Source organism: Lissotriton helveticus, chromosome 9, assembly GCF_964261635.1.
Source record: "Lissotriton helveticus chromosome 9, aLisHel1.1, whole genome shotgun sequence".
In the NCBI taxonomy this organism is placed as follows: domain Eukaryota; kingdom Metazoa; phylum Chordata; class Amphibia; order Caudata; family Salamandridae; genus Lissotriton; species Lissotriton helveticus.
In genome coordinates, this window is record NC_136070.1 from 338036125 (window position 1) to 338053319 (window position 17195).

The 17195-nt window shown below is 47.7% G+C and overlaps 1 protein-coding gene across 1 annotated transcript in view; it reads right to left on the bottom strand.

Annotated features, from left to right (window-relative positions):
* Positions 1 to 1330: 1330 nt before the first annotated feature.
* PSMC1 (proteasome 26S subunit, ATPase 1) overlaps positions 1331 to 17195 on the bottom strand; it is a 74433-nt gene continuing 58568 nt past the window's right edge. The window contains exons 8-11 of the mRNA XM_078660061.1: positions 16670 to 16859; positions 13747 to 13898; positions 2770 to 2924; positions 1331 to 1712 (exon numbers count right to left, since the gene is read on the bottom strand). Coding sequence (XP_078516187.1) covers positions 1578 to 1712; positions 2770 to 2924; positions 13747 to 13898; positions 16670 to 16859 — 632 coding nt within the window. The 3' untranslated portion in view covers positions 1331 to 1577. The remainder of the gene's footprint in view (positions 1713 to 2769; positions 2925 to 13746; positions 13899 to 16669; positions 16860 to 17195) is intronic.

Consider the following 17195-nt stretch of genomic DNA (forward strand, 5'->3'; position numbering starts at 1 on the left):
GATAAGCACTGCTCCACCTCCGTAGCCAATGACTTTGAAGTAATTATGTGAAAGTATATCCCATCCAAGGTCGTACAGGGCAGGGGGTCTTGCCTGAGTTTTGCCTTTAGGACCCTAGTGATATTAGGCTTTGTCACGTATGATGCAGTATCCAGCAGTTCTTCTAAAGTCGTTCTGACCTCTGTTGGCGCTGAAGTCTTTGGTGCATTCATATTCAATGTCAAAAATTGGATACCCAGTTCGAGAGTGTAGCTCTCAACGTGTATCTATTGTGAAGATAGCTTCAATTTACCCGTATATCTAAATATAGGGTATTGTTCTCGTGATCAGGAAGTCATGATACTTACCATGACGACCCATGCACTTTGTTTTCTTTAATTCCCTCTCGGCCTGTTTTCTCCAAGTCCAAATAATTTAATGGTACCAAAACAGAGTCTCCTTTGACCTTAAAGCAGAGGGTGCTCTTTTCTTCTGCTTACGTGTCTAAGACACTAAATATAAAGGTGGTTTTACTACAGTAGCATGGGTGAGTTGGATCACATTCTCTTCTAAGGTGGAAGTACTTCCCACTAAATGAACGGTAGATCCAATGGTGTCTAAAGTACAGTCGGTCTTGCCAAATGTCGCATCTATACCACTCTTGAAGGCTTTCAGGAGATCACTGGTTTAGGGATGAGGATTTTCATCCTGGGCACAACAGTAACTGTTTTTAGTGTCGGCATCAAAGAGGTCTTCCATTTCTTAGCACCCTTTTTTTGTAATTAAAAAAAAAAGCACATCATCTTACATACAATCTCAATATCTGCAAGCAGAACACCTATCGCTTATCTAACCAAGGAAAGATAGAAAGATAGATAGTATTTTCCATAACTGAAAGTCACATTCGCTTGTGGAACCGATCCTTTCTGATCAGTGCTAAGAAACATACTTCTGAACCAGATCCGGTGTCACTTCATGTTGAAAATCTTTCCTAAATGTCAAAGTATATTCTACAGCCACTACCCAATCCTTCGCGTTTGTATTCCGCAACCAACATGTAAATAGAAAAAACCTATTCTAAGATGGCAAAACACCGGGGAGGTACTGTGGAGCGCAGATTAACCACAAGCTGAGAGCTCATTAAAAATCATACTATAGAGGTTTATGCTCTAAAAATAAACAAGTTATCCAAAACCAGGCAAGCATATTATTGTAAAATCTGTTAATTTGGAACGATCTCTTTTAGGTTGACGAATCACACTATCAAAGGAAATGAAAGTGTCACCAGTTAAAGGTAAAGTCGGAAAGCATGCTCATTTAAGCATAGGTAATAAGTATTGCCTAGAGCAAATTGTATTAAATATTGCTCATTTATTTCAAAAGGTGTCTAGATTACGAAATGTAACATTAGTGGTGTCAAATCTGAAACAATGCTTTAGTCAGAGACAATAAGCCTTTTCCAGAAGGACGAATGATAACCAAGGCCCAAACAAGTGCTTGAAGAAATAAATAAATGTTGTTTGAGTCCCAAGACCGAAAACATTTATTATCCCCTTTAGCGAAACAGACAAACTTTCCACAAAATATAACAGGCGTATTTAAAGATACAGTCCCTCCGGTGTGCCCTCTTGTTTCTTATAAAGAACATTTTCTTTTGATTTTTTGAAGTCTTCATTTGTCACTTTCATTCGTCGTTCCCTTAAAGCCATTAATCCTGCTTCTGTGCAAATTGCCTAGAAAGATGAACAAACAAGGCCATTAGAATGCAAGTCGCACAGTTTTATAGGTGCAGCAGAAATTAATTCTCCCAGCAAGGTAACTGGAAAAAGCATTAAAGTGGGCCAAACGTGTGTTTTAAACCATATGTTCCAACGTACAGCATTCCATAATGTCAACAATTACCAATAACTTGCCCCTGGCAGTGCAAAATGTGACAGTGGTGAAAAATCATATCTCTCCTGCGTACCTGCAGGTCTGCTGTTATTGGTGCTCTGGACCCAACAGCCCCTATAATCAACTGCAAGCTGATAAAGTTCTTGCTAGCCTTTGAAAAGCGCTTGAAAGCAATATAACATTTTAAAACAAGGTTTCCTATATTATTAATTGTCTCACTGATGTGTAACCTGATAAAAGTTATATCCTTTTTAAATTTCGTGTTTAAAATGTATTCTGAAGAATTTTACTTGTTTTTATTGCAAAAGACAATTTTCACTTGCTCATTTTGTTACGGTTTTAATTAACTAAACAATACAGTTTATATATATATGGAGAAGTGTGGCTCACTGGTTAGAGGAGGCAGACCTGGAAGCAGAGGTCAGCCCGGGACCAGGGTTCAATTCCCGGCTCGGCGGAGTCTTGAGTCCTAAAAATGTCCATGGACTCGACAATTCTCGCTCCGGTGCCTACTCGATTCACGGGTTCACACTCTGCGACTCTGGGCAATAGCTTGCTTAATCTCCACAACGGCCCCTCGCGGCAGGATGCCTGGCTTTCACCTTGCGGATACCCTGCCGGGGTTATCTCACAGGGGAATACCAGGACGGGTTCCCTAAGCAAGCGCTTAGAAACCGCTCGGTGATTTGCGCTATATAAATTTCTGTACATTTACATATATCTCTCCTTCTGTATAGGGGCTAACAGATAAAAACTGAGCAGGAGCAATTTACTGTGATAATCTCCAAGCCACGGTTGAGCACTTTACATCTTTACACAAGGGATGACAGATCCTGCTATTCAAGATTGTGCCCCATTATGCATTTTTATGCATTACAATACGGGAAAAAGACTTACCTTAATATCTGCGCCAGACAGATCATCTTTGGCCATTATAAGCTCATCTAATGTAACATCCAAGGCTAAAGTCATTCGGCTTGTGTGGATCTGGAATATTCGTTTCTTGGTCTTTTCATCTGGCAGGGGGAACTCAATCTTTCGGTCAATACGACCTACATTAAAAAACAAACAAAACAATATTTTGTTTTTATAATAGAAAAGATTTTCTAAGGAATTTGTAAAGAAAGATTCATGCAGTTTCAACATGTGCAACAGAAATGGGGCATTAAAAAGCCCCCATTCACGATACCACGGCAACGAGATAGTAAAAGAAAATTAAATATCTGCCACAGGCAACAAAATATGCTTATTTCTGCAAACACCAAGTTCTCCTCTTATACATGATAATTCAAACATTACAGAAAACAACTTCATCATAAAGCGATAATTCTAACCCACCATTAATTCGTTTTCAGTAGGAAGGTAAAGTAACGTATGGTGCAACAGCGACACCTAGTGTGCTTCTCGCCTTTTGGGAGTAGTTAGAAATCAATGTTTCTTTCAGTGTGGTCAAGAAGGAATCAATGACGCGTGTATGTGCTATTTAGTAGCATGGAGATCTGGAAATATCACACACAGGGCTCTTCACTGGATTGCTACTTGTTGTGTGTGATGTGATGAAAATGTTATGAAGACTGTTTTCAGCAATGAGCAAGGACGAATACAAGTCATATGTATGCAGACTGGTGGATCAAACTTCCTGTCAATGCCACATGTTTAACATAAGTACCAGAGACTGTATGTAGAATGGGTTTTAAGGGGGGTGGGGAGAGGGAAATGCACATATGTGTTTTTGCCGCATGAAAGAACCGTGCAGGTCGATACATGTGAGTGTCTTGGACATGCCTACACCTTACTGTGTAGCATAAAAGAGTAAATAACAGACAGATAACATACCCTCAAATGCGGCTCGTTTTTCTGTTAGTTATGGTTCAGTTTCACTTACCTTTGAAATAGATTTTTTTCTCTGCTATCACCAAGCAATTTCTAAGAGCGCATTTTACAAAAAACAAAGGACGTGACTTACGGAGGTTTAACCGTCCTATATTTCTTGCAATTTGGATTTGTGAAAAGTTCCAATGCCATTTTCCTGTCATCTTGAATTTGGAAACTTTGGATTAATTTGCCAACTCCGCATTATGGAAAAGAATTGTATGGGGCAGAAGAAGCATGTAAGAATGGAGCCGAGACGGGACGGACGTGGACCGTCTCGGCTCCCGGCCCGCGCGCTGCTCCGGCCTGGAGCCCAGCGTCCTTGGGAGGCCCCCCGCGACGCACACACTCCCTGATTGTAGCGGAGGGTGTGGGGCATCTGCAGGGCTACCCCGATCGCTGCTGGTGCCTGTGGAGCGGCGATTGCTGAGTGCTCCCGATCCCCGCCAAGGACCCAACATGGCGGCCGCCCGTTACCAGCTCGGGCTATGGAGCAACAAGGAGGAGGAGCGGAGACCGGGGGCGAGTCGGACGGGCGGGCGCTGTTCACCCGAGCCGATGTAGGGCTCCTGCCGCGTCCCCCGATGCCACCTCGTTGCTGGTGTCTGTGGAGCGGCGCTGGCTGGCTGCGGTCGATCCCTGCCGGGGACCCAACATGGCGGACGCCCGCTGCCGGCCCGGACTGAAGGGCATCAGGGAAGAGGAGCGGAGACCGGGGGCGAGTCGGACAGGCGCTGATCACCTGAGCGGTATGTAGCGCTCCCGCTGCGTACCCCGCTGCCACCCGCTGTCACCCGCCGAGACTCTGAGGGCATTCCAGGGGCACACCAGTAAAGGGCCGGTGATTGACGGCGGCGCCCCTGCTGATGACGGCGCCGCCCTGAGGCCTTCCCACCGACCTGCTCCGGGGGCCATACACCCCTCTCTCCGCCACAGACGAGCCTGGGCCCGAGGGCAGAGATGCGCCCCCCCCTTCCCGGCCGCGCTGTTTGGCGCCGGCGGTGCCTGACTTCAAGATGGCGCCCTTGGGGACACACTTTCTATGACCGGCAGACGCAGGCTACGGGCATACAAACGCAGAGGATAGTGCCCTGGTGGACTCTGGAGGACTTTTTCGTTGGACTAGTCCCTCCCTACATACCCTGCATCCTACCCACCCTTCCTCTATGCTGTGAATGCTGCTGTTTTTTCTTGGACAGTTCTCGCTGGACTCTAGCCCTTCCTTCCCTCCAGACCTTTGCATCCCACCCACCCCTCCTCTATGCTGGTACTCGTGTAGTGTTTGCAGCGGTCCTCTGTACTCTCTACCACCCCTATATTACCCCTAGAGTGTTTCCAGTCACATCCCTCCTGTCAAGATAGATGATAACTCTAATGACTAGTTTACTATTTGATTTTTAGACTGTATCCATGTGTATCCCCTCCCTGGGTTAGAATTATAGCTTTTACGACTAATCGCCTGTGGAACTGGTGAAATATAGCCAGGTGTACCCCTTCCCCCGTGTGAAGAGATAACCCTATCCACTAGAGCAAAAAGAAAGGTGTTCCTGAAATGTGTAACGTAACTGATTTTATGTAAAGTGCCTTGTAAAGGGGCAGCTGAAATTCCAGGAGCCTAGTCCCGACAGCTCGACGACTTCGGAGGGCTGGAAGTGGTCCCCCGCTACACGGCGGAGGAGGGCACTGGACATCGAATGCTGTCTTATGTAAAGCGCTCTGATAACCTAACCGGTTCAAGATCCTGAAATATGCAACGTAATTGATTCTATGTAAACTGCTGTGATAACATGTAACGGAACTGGTGCTATGTAAAGCGCTCTGATAACCTAATCGGTTCAAGTTCGCGCTATAGAAAACTCTAAAAATAAATAAATAAATAAATAAATAAGAATAACTATGGGAGAGGAAAGTTTGCAAAGTATTTTTTTTGCCTAGGAAAACGCTATTTTTACTTAAGTATGCGGTTTGAATTGGAAGGGTGTTTTTTTTGAACAGCCTATAAAAACGTTAAGACTTTTGACTGAAATCTACCACAAACTTAGTATGTTTGGATTAATCTTGTTTTCCCGCAGAGGAGCCAAGCAGTTGGGGCAAAATGTTGGTTTCTCAGCAGGTTACGGAATTAATTCTGCTAGACAAAATGTTTGGACAAGCCATTAGCCGGGTACCAATCAGGGTACTGGGGTAAGAACCGGAGCAGGTTAAGGAATATTGTCCTTTAGCCATGCAGAAAGGCTGTCCAAGAAAGAATACACTGCTTTGCTGCACCAATAATACATTTCTGCAGAAATATCAAATTACTCCGTATCATTTTTTGGAGAAGTAGATATTAACCACATCCATGCTCAGAACATTGCCGCTCCGCACACGCGCAGTTAATTCCCCGCTGTGCGGGAGAATAAATCAGTGGGCAGAGTTCGGATGGCTCCCGGCCGTCCTGTGACTCATGACGGCCAGGAGCCGTCCTGGGTACCCGAGCGCCACGCCCAGCCCCGCGAAGGGGTTAAGTATCTTACAAAATCTTGTCAAGAAAGCCAATCCATGTGTCCTGCTTGATAGGTTGTAAAAATACAGAACCTTATGTGACATATGGGGATGTGCTTGTATAGGGTTTGGCTCTCTGAATTCAGTAGTTTCGAAACGTCATCCAGGCCTGAGTACTGGACAGGCAGTCAAACCACAGTTTCATACTATTGAGAAAAAGTTGGTACAAAAACTCGTCACTAATGTACCTTCCTCACAAAGTCTGTAACCAAACCGGGGCAGTAAACTATTCAGGTTTCATAGAATAACGCACATAACCATTTTTACCAACAAGCACAAAACAAGAACTATTACCAGGCCCTCTGCCTTATGCAAATGAGGCTGTGACGTTTTCTGCATAGTTAAGGATTTGCCGCTTTTGCCACATAATCCATCATCGGATGTATAATCTGCAGATTGTAAGAAAAAAAAAACTATTTCCAGTTTAAATGTATCAAAAGTTACTAAAATTGCAGCAACACGGATGGCGGTTGCAGCTTCCTAGAGCTCCCGCCAGCCCGATCATTATCCGACCTGAAATCCTGGCCCCCGGACCCGCAACTGCAGACCGCCTGTGGGGCAAGTGTAGCGGGTGATCCCGGGAGTCCTCCGGTTTGTGAAGTGGCGCTCCTGGACCGAGTGATACGGCAGGGTCGCCGGCGGCGGCCAGCGGCCTAGTCTCGACCTAGTCTCGACCAGCAAAGGGGCCTCGATTTTGGCGCCCACCTGCCGGAGGGCTGGTAAGAAGGCCGGCCGCGCCGCATGTAAACCTGGTCCTGGAGCCTTCTAGAGACGACGGGGCAGCAGACGGACCCCTGGTTGTCTCGCCTGGCGCAGCGGATGGGATTTGCGCATGAAATACGCCTGAAAGGGGCGGCGGCCTGCTTTGATTCAGTGAAGCCGGGGCCTCGAGTTTGGCGCTTGACTCCGGCCGAGGCTGCAGGGCGACGGGGGCTGCGGAGCCGGGACCCCTGGTGTGTGGCCTCATCTGGACATCTGGGCATAACGCCGCTGGGTCTCCTCTGGCACAGGACAGGTGTGTGGTCGGACGGACCAACGAGGATTGTGCCCGTGCCTGGCACAGCCCTGAGGCAGACCATACGCAGTGAGTGACCTTCCCCTGGGGGCCCCCATACCGGAGTGCTATGCTGCTGAGTGTGGGAAGACGGCTGCTGAGGTGAGGGGGGCCCGCAGCACCCTGCGAACTAGTGCTGAGCGGCCAGGAGCAGGCTGGCCACGTACCTGCGAGGTGGGGGCAGACCGGGGGCTTGATCGGATCCGGCTGGCGGCACGGGCTCTCACTTCGACCGGGAGCCAACCCGGTCACTAGTAGTAGCGACAAGGGGGACATCTACGCCCAGAAGCAGACTAAGAGCTGGGTTGGCCTACGTTGAATATTACAGGAGGCGTGTGGTGCCTGCGCCAGAACGAATACTCATAACATAGCAGCCCCACAGTAGACTGCCGTCATGACCAGAGGTGGCGGCGGTCCCTCCAAACAGGGGACCATTGATAAATTCACGGGACCCAGTGGGGGGCCCGGGTCATCGGGAGGAGGACATGGTGCAGGGCCGGATAATGCGGCATTGATGGCGGCAATCACCCAGTCCAGGGACATGCTGGACGCCAAGATTGGGGCAGTGGGTGCAGATGTGACCCTGTTGCGCCAGGACCTGCGGAACGCCGTGGCACGGATTACAGAGACGGAATCCAGAATTTCAGTGGTGGAAGATGATGTCGGGACCCTGAAGCGGAAAATGGCGATGGAAAACATTCAACGGGGCCTTGCGCTCCGTGTGGAAGATGCTGAAGGGCGCGCACGCAGAAATAATCTTCGCTTCGTTGGTTTTCCGGAGAGATGTGAGAAGGGGAACATGGAACTGTTTCTATCCCAGTGGCTGGAGAGTTGGCTGCCCCCGGGGGTCCTGTCCACCTGCTTTGTCATTGAGCGTGCCCATCGAGCTCTGACGCAGAGGCCGCTGGAGGGTTAGCGGCCCAGGCCAGTAATCGCTAGACTTCTGAATTACCATGATCGGGACGCAATCCTGCAGGAAGCAAGAACAAGGGACTCTATTTCATTCGAGAATCAGAAAATCATGATATTTCCAGACTATACCCGGCTGGTGCAGCAACAGCGACATTCCTTTATAGCCGCCAAAGCGAAACTGCGTGGCCTGAAAATCCAGTACTCCCTACTGTATCCAGCCCGCCTGCGGGTGGTCTTCCAGTCGCGGACGCACTTCTTCGATACCCCGGAGGACGTCTTTAAATGGACAGACGAAACGGTCAGGGTCAGGCCTCATGCCCAACCGGGACTGAACCCAGGCCACTCGAGAGGATCGTCGCAGGAGCGGGGGGACCAGCCTCCCCGGAGCAGCAGGAACCGGAGGTCCAGATCGCGGAAGCGTTCCGCTTCCGTCAGTGGGACACAAGATAGTGGGACTGTGGACTCCAATCACTCTGGCAAAGACCATTGAGGGCCTGGGGAGAACCGTGCCTATTTGTTGATGTAGCGGGCTCTGGCTGAGGGGAGTTGTGTGGCCGGGTCCCTTCGTTTGATTACATGAACGCTACTTCTATTGCTGGTTCTAAATGATGCCATGTGCATGTGCGGGTTTGCGGGATGGGGTTCGGGTGGCAACTCTTTAGGGGCTACCAGCCTCCTACTAGAGTGGAAGTTGACTGGGGGGGGGGGTGTTTCTACGGCTTTTGGGGGGTGTTGGGATCCATTGGTATGGTTGGCCTTGGGTCCTCTGTTTTGGGCCCGAGGTTGCACATGCCGCGACAGGTACTTCAGAGTTCTATGAGGTATAGGGGTGGAGAGCGGGGGGCGTGGGGGGGGGGCAATGGGTGGTAGGGTCGGGATTGGGTTGGGTTGCGGTGGGTGGAGGGATTGTTGAGAGGGGGACCCAGAGTAGGAGTGGGGGACTGCATGGGAGCGGGGAGGAGGGGGTAGTTGTTGTTACAGGGCGTAGGGGTGGACTGCACGTGAGTTTTTCTGATCTATTGTTGCCGGTGCTAAGTGCGTGGGTGTGGCGCAGGGGGCCCACATGGTTTGTTCCACTTGATTATGGTTGAAGCGTCTTTAGGGATCCCCAGTGAGTTCATACGAGTGGTAACCTGGAATGTTAGGGGGATGCTTGATAAGATCAAACGAGGGGCGATATTGCGATGGGGGAAGAGGGAAGCTGCGGATGTATTATTATTACAAGAAACACACATGCTGGGTACAAAAGTGCTCAGTTTACAGCGGTTTGGCTACCAGCAAGTCTTTCATGCCGGGTTTACTAGGGGATCCAGAGGGGTTGCTATTTTGGTGCATCGCAGGCTGGCCTACGTCCACGAGAAACAATGGGCAGATCCCCAAGGTCGTTACATTTTTGTCAAAGGTATGGTGGGTACTGAACCAGTGGTCTTTGGTAGTGTCTACGCCCCTCCCCCCCTGCAGTGGTCTTTGTCTGAGAGGCTGTTTACGGTATGGGAGGACATCCCGGAGTCCCTGGCAGTGGTGGGGGGCGATTAGAACGAAGTGATGGACGTGTGTATGGACCGTCAGCGATTGCGGGAGATACTGGTGACTGCCCCCCCCCCCCTACCCGGTTGAATGCGATGGTGGAGGGGATGGGATGGGCGGATGTGTGGCGACACATGCATCCCAAGGTGCGAGAGTACACGTATGTTTCGGCGGTGCATGGCTCCTTCTCGAGATTGGACTATGTGTTTATGCCCAGTGTTTACCTTCATAGGGTGCGGGAGGCCGGGATTTTGCCGAGAGGGCTGTCCGACCACTCCCCAGTGGTGGTCAAGGTTGACCTACTTAAGAAACGACAACCATTCCGGTGGAGGATGTCCTCGTGGCACCTTCAGCGGCCAGACTACGTCCAGCATCTGCGGGGTGCGATTGCCCATTACTGGCAGGAAAACCTGGTAGAGGACATAGACGCTGTTGTAGTTTGGGAGGCCATGAAGCCCGCCTTACGGGGTGTAGACATTGCATGGTGTGCGGCGGCGAGTCGACGACGCCGGGAGGCTATCGTGGAGGCAGCCACGCTGGTAGAAAACTTGGAACTGAGGTGCCGAGGAGGGGGAGACGAGACAGCGGTGAGGTTGCTCCTGCAGGCGCAGCAGTCCTATGCATCTGTATTGATTGATGAGGCTAGACAGGCGTGGTTGGCCACGCGGAGTAGGGTGTATCAGTGGGGAGACAAGTCCTGTACCATGTTTCATAGGCTGTGTCAGCGTACCTTCCAGCCGCTTACGCTACCGGGCCTCACTGCTGAGGATGGGGTGGCGATCACTGATCCGGGGGAGCTGGCAGCGAGCTTCGCCCATTACTTGAAGGCGCAATATGCTCCGCAAGATAGACTATTGGCGGATGAAGTCGCTAAATTTATCGATGACTTACCGCCGAGAGCGGTCTCGGATGAGACCAGGACGGCACTGGACCATCCCTTGTCGGCAGAGGAGCTGGGATACGCGCTGAGACAGCTCAACACCGGGAAGGCACCTGGGCCAAGTGGCTTCCCGAATGAATTTTATAGGAAATTCCAGCTCCAATTGGGGTCCCATTACCGGAATGCGTTAGAAGCGGCGCGAACACGGGGTAGGCTTCCGCCTGACTGGCGCCATGCCGAAGTTGTAGTCTTTCCGAAACCGGGCAGACCTCCAGCCAGGCATGACTCGTATCGTCCGATATCTCTCCTCAACATAGAGGCAAAAATACTGGCTAAGGCGTTGGCGAACCGGCTTCTCCCATATGTGACGGATCTCGTCCACCCCGACCAGGCCGGTTTCATGCCCCATAGGGCGACGCGGCACAACATCCGACGGGCGCAGGCGGCGGTTGACACCATGGGAGCCACTGGGGAACGGGCAGCACTGCTGCTGGCGGACATTGATAGAGCTTTTGACTCAGTTAGTTGGACGTACCTATTTGCGCTCTTGCCCCGTCTTAACCTGGGCCCCGTGTTTATCTCCTACATCAAATTACTCTATACAGATATCACCGCTTTGGTGCGTGTTTCTGGGGCGGTCTCGGAAGAGTTTCAGATTGGCCGGGGGACCCGACAGGGGTGTCCACTCTCCCCATACCTATTTGCACTAGCCATGGAGCCTCTGGCCTCTTGGGTGCGCATTGACGCACAGATGCGGGGCTTTGAGTGGAGTGGGAACCTCACTGATAGAATTGCATTATATGCAGATGACGTCCTCTTCTTTCTCACTGATCTACACAGATCGGGGCCCCGAATCTTGGAAATTATGCGTGTTTTTGGGGAAGTGTCGGGCCTTTGTTTAAACCCACGCAAGTCCACTCTGTGGGTGTTGGGTGGCGGGGCCGCAGCGGATCCCTGGGCATCAGCGTTGCAGGTGGCGGCCGGTGGCTTGAAGTACCTAGGGGTGTTCCTCTCAGAGTCTGTGGATATAGCTTGGGAGCATAACATAGTGCCAGTATGGGAGAAGGTTCAGACGGACGTGAAAACGTGGTCCCGGATGCCCCCAACTATTTTCGGTAGGTCCGCGATATTCAAAATGGTTGCGCTCCCACGACTCTTATACCAGCTGCAGAGCTACCCACATCCAATTAACCCCCAGTGGTTTCGGCAGGTCAATTCCGTTTTGGGCCGTTTCTTGTGGGCAGGAGGTGCTGCCAGGGTGGCGCTGCGGACATGCTTCCTATCCACATACTGTGGTGGTTTGGCCACGTCGGACCTATTATCATATTATCAGGCCTCCCAGTTACTGGTACTCAATGAATGGTGGTATGGAGACAGGGGAGAACCGGCATATGCCCTGGAGCGATTGCTGATGGGAGATAACACCCTCCATACGGTCCTATACTCGGCTAGGCTGCGGCGGACATTGCCGTGTGCCACGCGAGTTGTCTTTGCTGTGTGGAGACAGGCTCTGCGTCGCATGGGCTGGTGGGGTAGGTTAACGGTGGAGACTCCGTTGTGGAAAAACGGGCGACTACCCGCGCTGGCCACGCTGGCGGGATTGGATAGCTGGGACGCGATTGGGATCTCGTCGTTGGGTCATGTTTTGACCGGGGTCACCCTCAAATCGTTCCAGGAGCTCAGCACCGAGTTTCACATGCCCAAGACCCAATTCTTTCGATATCTTCAGTTTCGCCATGCGTTAGCACCTAGCCTCACTAATTTGGAGTCACTCCCGGAATTCAGCCCAGTGGAAGCGAAGGTATTCATGGGAGACCTTGGAGATAAGAAGGTGTCCCGAATTTACCAAACATTGATTACTCATTGCTCACCCACGCTACTTTCACTTAAGGAGACATGGGAGGAAGATGTTGGTCCCCTGGATGAGGATGATTGGAGGGAGGCCCTGGAGTCCCCGCAAGGGGCTGCCATTGCCATACGACTTAGGCTAATTCAATTCAAGGACTTACACAGGGCATACTATACCCGAGAGCGGCTGTGGAAGGCGGGACTAATTGGGTCTCCGGAGTGTCTGCGCTGTGGGGCTGCAACAGGTACGCTGCTGCATACTGTGTGGTCATGTGATGGGTTGGTTAGATTCTGGAGGGGTGTTTGGAGTTGCTTGTCAGAGGTTTTGGGGTGGGATCTTCCCCACACCCCCCGATTAGGGTTGCTCCATGTCTTGGAGGGTGTAGGTGGAAATATATATAAACGTCACCTATTGTTGTTGGGGCTTGTGGTTGCCAAAAGAGACCTGGCCCGAGCGGAAGGGAGAGCGAGCCCCCCCCCCTGTGTGCATGGAAGGCTGGACTAGACTACTTTATGGGATTGGAGCGCCCGGTATATGAAGCAAGAGGATGCCCCCACAAGCATTTTAAAATCTGGAAGCGGTGGGCGGAATATAGGGGGTTGCTACTGGACCCCCCAGTGGAACAAGAGGAGGAAATACAGGAAGAAGATGCTGTACAGGCCTAGGAAGTGCGTCATATCTAACACACCACGACCACATACTGATTGTCTTGTATACTCACGTGCATGGGGTTAGGGAGGGATAAGGGGTGGGTAGCGGGGTAGTTGGGTGGTAGGGGTCGGTGGGTGGAGGAGGGGGGGGGGTTCATGTTATTTGTCTTTTTATTGAATAGACTTTGCACTAATGATAACATATGTCATGATGCTTGGTGGTGATCTCCTGACTGTGGGGAGCCACGTATCTCGCTTTGCTTAATCACTCAATAAAATGTGTTGTGAGAAAAAAAAATTGCAGCAACACATGTCGAACAGTGGAAGGTTCTATGCAAAGGTTGACTGCTCACTTTTCAGCTGCTTATTGCTGTATTTTGAAGTTAAATTAGTAGGAATATGGTTTAACCTCTGCCTAGACAGTGTCAATATGGGTAACAAATATAATACAGGACGCAATAATGCCACGAAATGTGCATCATTAACCTATTTAGTTTACCTATTATTGCTGTATAATTCAAGTGGGCCTGGCTATAAATAAGCGACTGCATTAAAGAAGTAACATTACAAATCGTGACAATCTCACCTGGCCTGATTAATGCAGGGTCCAGTGTTTCTATCCGGTTTGTAGCCATGATAACCTTTACGTCTCCTCGGGAATCGAAGCCATCCAGCTGGTTTAGCAGCTCCAACATGGTACGCTGGATCTCTCGCTCCCCACCTGAATTCGAATCGTACCTGGAGTAATCATAAGGAGAAGTGATCAATCAAATCCTGCAGGAGTGAAGCTAGAGGGGAGTCATGTATCTATTCCAGTGTAAAACATTTAACAGGTGTTTCATGCTGTACCTGCATACCTTTCAAACTATGCATCATTTTAAATTAACTGAATGGAAAGGGGGGGAGGGGAAAAGTGGGAAGCGCTTTAACAATTATGGGGGCTGCCATTTAATCTTCAAGCATGCTAGGAAGTTGTATGAAGGAGGCAGAAGTCTCATTTAAAAACATTTTAGTTGAAAACAGTGTAATATTATGTAGAGGTGCTGGCTACAGCGAGGTTTTAAAACCAAAAGAAATCAGACCAGAAAGCGAGCTTAGCTATAAGGAAGATCTTTTAAATCAATTCCAAATCGAATCCGCTTTTAAGAATAGTGGGTATGGAAAGAGTGGCGGGGAAGGTGGAGAAGAATCGTATTACACAATCTAAGGGGTACAAAACAGTAATGGTTATTTTCGAGTCCCTAATCCAGAAGAGGGAATCTTGAGCCAATGGAGATAGCAGGGTTCTGCTAGGCACATAAAGAACTATTTAGCCTAAGTCATCGCAGGCCACCAGAGGCAGACATACATTTGACAGACAGAGTTTTAAAATCAACTAAGTATTGATAGCTGCATGGGGTGAACAACTGAATGATAAATAAGGATAGATTTTCCTTTTCAGTATTTAATTTTCAACAACAAAATGGAGATATTTTATATTTTTTTTAAAGACCCCCCATGCGTTCAGTCATGCCTGGCAGGACAATAGCGTGCACCATTTCCTAATTAAGATTACACTGTTCAGATATAAATGTGCTAGGGCTATGGTGCCAATTTTGGCAGGCAAGTATTGTGTTTTTTGTACATGGTTACTCTGCACACTATTAACCTAGAGACATTGAAAAGGATTGTGTGCTTTTCTCAGTTAAAGAAAAAGGAAAATATACTAGTTAAAACTTTTTAACTTAAGAATACACAAGGAAATGTAAAAAAATGTACATTTGCCTCTTTGTAAAGATCTACAAAGAACACAGGAGTGAAGGTCTCTTAAAAGAACCAACCCATAGGGAGACTGTTAAAGGATCACAAACAGCACTACATCTGACAGAGCCTTGAGTTTACAGGCTGAAGATTTCTACTATTAACAATCCGGTTAGGCAGGTCCCTAATTTAATATTGCTGGTGGCAATCGGTGAGTATGCATTGTAAGAAAAACACAGATGGAAATATATTCTAGAGACATTCAGCCGTTGCCCGTATAATGTATTTTGTGTGCGTTTTCTTTTTTTTTTATTTCAACAGATTTTATTAGCAACTTTTTAATATATACATACTTAAAGAAAATGTTCTGGGGTATTTTTTGTAAACAAAAATGTCACAAAAAGGAAAAACCTCACAAGACTCAGCCTGAAAAAGTGGAAACATAAATGTAAAAAACAATCACTAAGTTGGCAAGTTAAAGAATCAACATGGCCACTCCTTCAGATACTCCTTTGTAGTGCTTTCCTTTGGGGTCACTGGCAAAATAACCAACTAAGAGGCCTGCACTTCAGAAAGATAATTCACAGGACAACATTGTTGGCAAATATGCAAGCATTGAAGGATCAAAGTCATCCTGCTGAGAGCAAATATCCATAGTGGTATGGCGAAGGTAGTTTCCCTGGCACCTCACCTCATAAAATATTAAGTGGTCATGGTGGTATGGTTCACATGCTCCTAGGGGGTGCCCTCTTCAATGTTTGGGGAACAGCTTCAAACAGATACAACGTTTCAGAATCCTCACAGACTCTTTTCAAACACTTTCTTGCTGTGAAGAAAGTTATATAGGTGTCACTAGCCTTTTGACAAATTTTGCTTATGAAGTCTCAGAAGTAGAATGGTATTTGCCAGCAAAAGAATGCTCTGTTTCTGGTACTTCTTTGTTTGAGAGTATGGCGTATCTTAGAGTGGAAATCAGGATTGCTTTTCCCTATTCGCAGTGCCTCACTTAATAGTTATATTTTCATAATTACAAATGTTTACTTGGGACCCAAGTATGGGATTAAAACAGACTCAGCTGTAAAAAGTCTCTAAATCAATAATTATCACTGTAATATGCCATCCAAGTTAAATGTTTGACCTCTGCACTTGGTGAGGTATCCTCCTACTACTAAAACTCGCTATACTGAATACAAAAATGACACCAAAAATATGTAAAAATGCATCAGGTACCCAGAGGCAATTCAAAAATATATTTAATTATTAGATTTCTTTAATGCGTGCATTTTGGATTTTAACCATTAAATTGACTCCATCGACCCAAACATTTATTATATACATTTTACATGTATTTTTAATGTCTATGTACTTTTTCATGTAGGTACTTTTATTTAGTGACAATCTTTGTTTCTTTTATTATAATCACCTTAAGTCTTACTTGCAGAATGTTTTACTTTTCTTTTTCATTTTATGTCAAAGTTGTGCCTTAACTTTTAAATGTTTTTTCTCTAAAGGATTGTATGAGTATTTATTTGCCAAATCTTTCTCACATTTCTTTGAGTTATGTACCTAAAGCGTACCTTTATTTGAAGTATGTGTATATTTACTTGCATAACGTAGCTTTTGCATAACGTAGCTTAACTTCATTTGAAGTATTTGTATATTTACTTACACAATATAGCCTAACAAACAAAGGAACATGCTGGTAAATGGGAATACACACAACATCCTGGAAAGTAGCTAGACTGGTGATGTGGAGTGCAGCACTTTACCTCTTGGTACCAATGGCATCAATCTCATCAATAAAGACTATTGAAGGTGCGTGCTCCTCTGCCACACGGAATAACTCACGCACCAACTTTGGTCCGTCGCCCAGGTATTTCTGTATGAGCTCTGATCCAACCACACGGAGGAAGGTAGCTGAAGTCTGATTTGCCACAGCTTTGGCCAGTAACGTTTTACCTGTTTTCGGCAATTAGAAAGAAATGTCAGGAAAAAGCTACACTTTATCGTCTGCAGAACGTTAAGAACAGATGATACGCAATCAGCTTTAAACAAACTCTAAATAAAGACTAAAGTTCACACTCACTTTCACCACAATATAAACTAGAAGCTATTTTTATACTGTGCTTCAGACTTTGGAAACCAATGCACGTACAGTCTCATATCTATATTCTTAAGACACGTTTAAGATTGGTATTCAAAATATTTTCAGTTTCTCAGAGAAGGTACGACATTTTCAAGTACAATCCTATTTCACTTCCAAGTCACTTACCCTCAAGATCCCTGCTTGAATTC